Source organism: Phaethon lepturus, unplaced genomic scaffold (assembly GCF_000687285.1).
Source record: "Phaethon lepturus isolate BGI_N335 unplaced genomic scaffold, ASM68728v1 scaffold47748, whole genome shotgun sequence".
NCBI classification, from domain to species: domain Eukaryota; kingdom Metazoa; phylum Chordata; class Aves; order Phaethontiformes; family Phaethontidae; genus Phaethon; species Phaethon lepturus.
This window is the reverse complement of record NW_010556381.1, coordinates 40886-48040: the sequence shown is the minus strand read 5'-3', so window position 1 is coordinate 48040 and position 7155 is coordinate 40886. Positions and strand designations below refer to the sequence as shown.

At 45.7% G+C, this 7155-nt stretch overlaps 1 protein-coding gene across 1 annotated transcript in view; it reads left to right on the top strand.

Moving 5' to 3' along the window:
- Window positions 1–5088, top strand: part of MAML3 (mastermind-like 3 (Drosophila)) — a gene marked incomplete at its 5' end in the record, with an annotated part of 6958 nt that extends 1870 nt beyond the window's left edge. The window contains 2 exons of the mRNA XM_010292453.1: window positions 515–602; window positions 4026–5088. Of these exons, the coding sequence (XP_010290755.1) occupies window positions 515–602; window positions 4026–5017 (1080 nt within the window). The remainder of the gene's footprint in view (window positions 1–514; window positions 603–4025) is intronic.
- Between the last annotated feature and the right edge of the window lie 2067 nt (window positions 5089–7155).

Here is a 7155-nt window from a genome sequence, read left to right as displayed (position 1 = left end):
AGGAATGGTCCCAGGCCACACTGCTGAGGTCAGGATGCAGTACTCCTTGCAGCTGAGTGTTTTGAGTGCAGAGGTGGAGGAAAGTCTTGCACCAGGAACACAAACCTCTAGACCTTGGCAGGGCTGGGGGAAGGAAAGGGTGTGTGGCCTTAGTTGCCCTTAGACCTAGGTAAGCAAGGTTATTTCATGTCCCTCCCTCTCCTTTCAGCCTGAAGACAGCTAAGTTTGCACTGTAGAGGCTAAGATGAAGGGGTTGTAAGTAAGGAGAGATGATGTTAGCCTTGGTGCTTGTTCCTTTTTGAACCAAAAGGAGTCCGTGTGCTGACCTGAGAGTCCCAAGGGCTCTCAGGAAGACTCTTCAAATGATTCTGCGTGTCTCTCCAGAACAGCTTGCTAGATAAGAAACACTGCAGTTCTGCTGCAGTACTTTTGCCACTAGCCCCTTTCTCAGCTTGCTAATGAATTAATCAATCATCTTTTTCTCTTCTGCTTTCTTTCCCTCATTCGTTTTCAGCAGTTGCAGCAGCAGTCACATTTGCCTCGGCAGCATCTGCAGCAACAGCGGAGCCCGTATCCAGTGCAACAGGTCAATCAGTTCCAAGGTAAAAGTCAAATTCTTTTTCCTATGTTGGAGTCAACGTATGTCCCTGTAGTGGGCACATGAAAGTTCATACATTCTGTGAAGACCAGGGTTTAAGCAGTGTGCCAGAAGAGGAAGACAGGCTGTTGCGCACTTGCACATACCACGTATTTTACCAAAGGGCAATGCCCAGGTTTGTGTATTTAGTTAAGTTTCCAATTTCCTTTCTGCTCCCCTCAGCAAAAGCTGCATTTTTTATTTGACATTTGTTTTGCCTCCTTGACATCTAGATTCTATGGATTTATCTTGTTTGCTTCCACTCTCATTATGCCTTTTGGTTTGTTTTTTTTGTTTTTTTTTTAAGCTAGTGTCTCTTACTGTATCTTGGCTTTACCCCTCTTCATTCCCCACTTTATCTAGTTTGGTGAGCAGAGGATTTCAGAGAGGTCATCCTTCTCTGGAAAAGTGACTGATAAAGGTCAAGTGTGGGAAACAGAGTGAAATACCTGAGACGTAAATGGAAAATTTTTTAATGATCTCAAAAAAGCAAGTATTATGTCGATGTGCTCGCAGATAACTGAAGAATGTAAGTACAGTCATTTTGGCTTAGGAAAAGAAGTTCATTCTGAGCTTTTTAGGTGTAAAGCATTAGCTGAATATCTTCGCTAACCACGGATTCTAAATAGACGTGAAATGAATGTGCTCTTGTGCTCTATGTTCACGATAGTGTCATGTAACTGCAGCGGAAAACTACGGAGGCAAGCATATTGCAGTTCTCATACCCAGGAAGTGAGCAGGCAGCCAGATCTGCTGCTGGTATAGGTCAGGGTGGCTCCTTCTAATCGCCTTCTCGTTCTTATCTTTGGCAGCATAAATTCTGTATGAAATTATTTCCCCCCCCCAATAATTCATTTGCAAAATCAAAACATATGTGTATGCGCTGCCTTATATTGAGATGTACATGTAAAATCTTTCTGCGTTAATGCTTCTTTGAAACCTTGCCTTCATATGTATTATTTAAAAGAAATAAAGAAGAGAGTTTAGGCTAATCTGACAGAGCAAGAAATTAATTTTCATAAATGAACTAACTAAAATATAAATATTTAGATGATCTTTAAGGTCCCTGCCAACCTAAACCATTCTGTGATTTCCCTGTTATTCCTAGTTAGTCACAAGAATGTAGTCCAGTGCAGTAGGTTATGTGTAAATGAGACCAGAAGGTGGCCCAAAATCTTAAAATCTGTAGCATCTCTCTTTCAACTGCTCCTTGTCTGATCTCCTGTTTCTCATGCCGAGCAAGGTAGTTAACAAAAGTAGTACATGAACCACTTGCTGGTAGTGACTCCTTTGGAGGTTTTCAACCGCCATTTTCAATTGAAAAATAGCTAACGATGCATTAAGTAAGTTTTTTATGTTATCTGAGTCCTAAGCACTTGCTGGAGTCATTGTAAAAAGAGTCTGTTTCTAACCATGGAAGGAGGAGGTGATCCAAATTAGGAAAAATCAAGGGGACTCTAGTGCTAATCGTTAAGAGAACGGTTTGATCGCATGGATAAAGTAAAAGCTGCAACTACATTTGCCCTGTTCAAGTGCGATCCAGATGGTCTCTCTTCATGCTACAAAATGTTTCATTTATCTGTATGTTGGAGCTGAAAGCATCCTCCAGAAGCTTATCCTGCTGCAGCAAAAAGGAGATGTAGCCATTCTCTGCATTACGTGCAAAACTGTAGAAATGGCTCTTCCTCTATTCATACCCATTTCTCACAGAAACCAAACCAACGTAAATAACAGGGCCCAGTATTCTGTGTTCTCCATGGATGTTCAGGTATGTTGTCTGCCACTGAGGGACAACATATAGGGGTTGGTTTAGGAATGTTCAGATTTTGTTGTATGGTTCATGAGTCTTAAAGTAATCATTTTATATTTACATCTTGCATTTAATAAGGTTTGTGCCGGGAGTAATTGTCTGCCTCCTACTCGGAGCCTCACCAGTGGAGTATTGTGTTTAGTTCAGTATGGTAGTGACCCAAAAACCACAATGAACCCATGGCATGATCAGAGCTCCAGTAACTGTTTTTAAATAAAGATAGCAAATACAGAAGCATATCAGCTTCCCAGAAATCGATAGCTCCCCCCACCCCTGAAAGGAAGACACAAGCATGGTTCAGTTATCTGCCACGGTGTGGAATTTAACAAGGTTAGGATTTTCTGGTTTCCCATCACTGGCCTAAGGTGGAGTAAAATGTGCTTATAATATCGATTCACTAATACACTCTCCCTGCTTTAAATGTCCACAAAAAACAATTTTTCTTCTTTCCATAGACTCAATCAGTAGCAATGGTATAGAAAATCCATTCATTTATGCCTCCTCAGCTATTAAAAAATTGATTTGCCTTCTGAGTCTGACATTTCCATTTTCAAGGCTTACTTTTGAAAGACAATGGAGATATTTAAAAGAGAGCTTTGAATGGTAAACTGAAGTTCAGCTGCTTTGCTGCCATTAAAGACGACCAGTGGAAGCTTTCTCATTTGCTTGCTAGAAGCTGAATGAGGCTTATGTGAAGAAGATAAGAGCTACTGAATCACAGTGCATATGCAACTTTGAAGTCTTAGGGACTAATTTTTTTTCATGGAGGAGGGTGCACATTATCACTGGTCTTGGGGAAAAAAATGCACACAAAAAGAAAGATTCACATTTACTTTCGAAAGGGGACTTTGACTCCCAGGTCACTTCTTAAAACTTTAATCTCTGGTCCTAGCAAAGTAAGAGAAAGGCAGGCCTATTTTAGCCCTGCAGCTCCTGTGGCTGTCTAGCTGAGGTACCCGAGTAGGTTATTATCAGGGAGGCAACCGTGGCTGTAATCATGCATCACGCATGCAATCGTGTTGCCTCGATTCTTCAAGAATCTGAAGGCATGAATCCCTTTGGGTGCACATCCCAAAATTGTCATAACTGAGAATAACTTAGTGAGTAAATCATTGGCCTTTTAACATTGCCAGCCTCATTTTAGGCCTTAAGGGAAATTAGGCTGCTCGTCTGCATGGATGGTATTCTCTGCTGAACAGTGTCCCACTTCACAAATTGAATACGTAACATGATCAGCAATTCCTGTTTAGGGTAGCATTTGAGCTGTGTTGACTCTCACCTTCAAGGAGAGGGGACTTGGCAGGCCCGGACAGAGGCTGCAGCCAGAGTGAGTTGGGAAACACATAATCTCAGAAATGCAGCTAACATTAGGCAGCAAGCCTGTGTCCCAAGGATGGATAGCCTTCTAGCTGTCTGCTGGCCTTCACGAGAAACAATTTATACACTCAGAAAGCACAGCAATCTGAAATCCTACTGTGATGCAGAAAGCTCCTACAGATTCTCTTTTATGCAAAGATGTGTTAAGTAAGATGTACAGGGTTGTGGGTTTTTTCTTACCTTCCTCCCTTTTTGGTGTAGGTTCTCCCCAGGATATCGCAGCTGCGAGAAACCAAGCAGCGCTCCAGAGCATGAGGACATCCCGAATGATGGCCCAGAATGCGAGCATGATGGCAATGGGTCCCTCCCAGAACCCGAGCACACTGCCCACCACCGCAGGCCAGTCAGACATGGGCATGGCTCCTTACAGCAACGCCTCTTCCAGCCAGCCGGGAATGTACAGTATGAGCACAGGGATGAGCCAAATGTTGCAGCACCCAAACCAAAGTGGTATGAACATGGCACATAACGCAGGCCAGGGAACAAGGCAGCCTGCCTCTGGACAAACGGTGGGAATGGTTGGCAATTTTGGTCAGAACATGCTGGTAAACTCTGCTCTTCCCCAGCATCAGCAGCAGATGAAAGGACCTGTAGGCCAGGTTGTACCCAGGCCGCAAGCACCACGACTTCAAAACCTGATGGGGACTGTCCCTCAAGGAACACAAAGCTGGCAGCAGCGTGGCTTACAAGGTATACCTGGAAGGACTAGCAGTGAAATGGGGCCCTTCAATAACGGCACAACGTACTCGTTGCAGTCTGGGCAGCCACGGCTGTCCAAGCAACATTTCCCACAGGGGCTTAATCAGACAGTTGTGGACACGAGTGGAACAGTCAGAGCCCTGAACCCAGCAATGGGGAGACAGCTGCTGCAACCACTGCCTGGGCAACAAGGAGCCAGCCAGGCCAGGCCGATGGTAATGCCTGCGATAAGCCAAGGGGTCCCCACGATGTCTGGCTTTAGTCAGCCTCCAACACAGCAAATGCCAGGTGGCAACTTCGCTCAGAGCAGCCAAGGCCAGGCCTACGAGAGGAATCCCACTCAGGACATATCTTACAACTACAGTAATGAAGGAGCAGGGGGGTCATTCTCCAGTTTATCAGAGGGCGCAGACCTTGTGGACTCCATCATTAAGAGCGGACCAGGGGATGAGTGGATACAAGAACTTGATGAGTTGTTTGGAAACCCCCAATGAATGGGCTTGTATAGTCTGGAGCTTTGGTTGTTATGTTTGCAAAAAGCGAAAAGAGAGTTGGATGTTCTCCCCATCCTTGGATAGGTTTTTTGTTTGAATTGGTTTGGTTTGGGTTTATTTTGTTTTCTTTTGTTTTTAGTTGTGCAAACTGAGCTGATCTGTAGCCAACTTTGGAAGATTCAAGGGACGATGAAAACATCGGCATCCCAAGACTTCCACCAAGCAATCTCCGTTGCATGGCAGCACCCCCTGCGTGTGTGGGGGGGGCAGGATGGGGAAACTGGAAAAGCCAGCTGATGCCTCTGGTTGGGAAAATTTGGTCTTTCCCCACCAAAACAAGGCTTCGTGGCACAGTGGTGTGGGGCGGTCCCAGTATCTCCCACCTCATGTAGCTGTAAACACTGCAACTTTCAGGGGAGCAGATGAAAACAGCCAGGAGCTAAAGCCTAAAAACGTCTGTGGGCGATTGCGCAGGCCCTGGTAGGAAACAGGCGTAACCACGGGGGTAAGCAGGTTTCGGTGAGCCATAGTCAGGCCCACAGGGCCAGCTCTGGGCTGTCACAAGGGAACATGCAGCACACACGTGACAAACCTAAACAGTCACAACGAGGTCACCATTCTCACTGCAGAGTGATAAAAATCAATGAAAGTGTAGGAGAACATGAATGTGGCAGCGTGGTGAGGCCAGTTTGATTATGGGACTGCTGCTGGAGATGGCTTAGGTGGGTGGGTTAACTTAATTGAGCTATTTAGTCCCCTTGGGACTTGCAGTAGCGCTTCCCTGTCAGAGCACTTAGGTGTGTATCGGCTGCCTGGGGTGCAGAACAGCAGCTACACATGGTGTTGAAGGACTAAGAGGTACCAAGAGACATCAGTGTAGGGCCTAAGCGGGTCTCTCTCTTTCCTCCCCAGTGTGTGTTTGGTTCACTTCCTTCCCCTCCTGTCATTCAGCATAAAGCAAGGTGAGCTGCCTGCACTTTTTTTCAGGTTAGCAACAACTGCCACAAAAGGGCAGGCAGGGGAGGAGAAAACAGGCATGAGGAAATGTACAGGGAGGGTTTGGCGCACAGAATGAGTTTCTCCTCTCCTCTTGAAACATGCAAGTTTGGCAGGTAGTATTACCCTAGTGTTCCTGGGCTCTCGATGTGATGTTATATGCAACCCGATCGAGATGTTTGGTCTGGAATAAAATTTACTGCAGTATTTGAAGAACAGGAACCAGTGAAGGACTACTGTAAAGGTTATTCATGAATGGGTAAACTATTTGGTGTAGTTATTAGAAACATGGGGTCTGGCCAAAGCAGCTTTTTGGTATTAGCAACATTATCACTGTCTCCACTGTGTGGACTGGTGCTGAGCAGCACCGTGATGATGTTGTGATGTGTTTTGCACAATACTGAGAGGCCAGCCATTCTGCGTGTCTAAAGCAGCGGTTCCCAAGCTGCAGGCTGAGGCCGAGGTAAGCTGTGCACTGAAACCTATCGCTTTTTTAGTGTTGTCAGCTGACAGCTGCTTATCAGGTTATATACCAGTGCATAAAAATTCTTAATGTGGTCCACAGTCCAGAAAGTTTGGGAACCTGTGGCCTAATGCTGGCATCTGTGAGCCATAAGATGTGCTCTGCAGTGGAAGTGTCTCCAGCGTACAACTGCCAGTACCAACTGTCCAGCTACCGATTACCTCCTTGTGCGCTGCTCTCCTTGGGCCCAGCGATGTGAGGCGCTGAGCCGCTGAAACCCACGGGAGCACCAGGGCTGGGCACCTTGCATTTTCAAGTCCTGCCTTTCCCTGTGGAGCACAGATATGCATCGCATTAAGGAATGGGAGCAAAATGGGCCTGGAACCATCTCGGTGCCCCGTTACAGTTCCCTTTTGTGCAGTAACCCCTTGCAGAGCTTACCTAGACGAGGGGAAGTATCTGTTTTAAATGCTATAATGTAGGCAGGACAAGCTGCATTTTTAACATGGACTAGCTGGTCAAGGTGAGCTCTCCATCCAGCTTGCCCTGACTGCTAAATTTTTAAAAAAACGCTTTAGTTCTATCTCTTTTAGCTAACCCCTTTTTAAAATACAGCGCAAGGACCTATTCCAGTTTCTGCTGAAGATGATCGGGGTTTGCCTGTCGTCCGCTTCAGCAG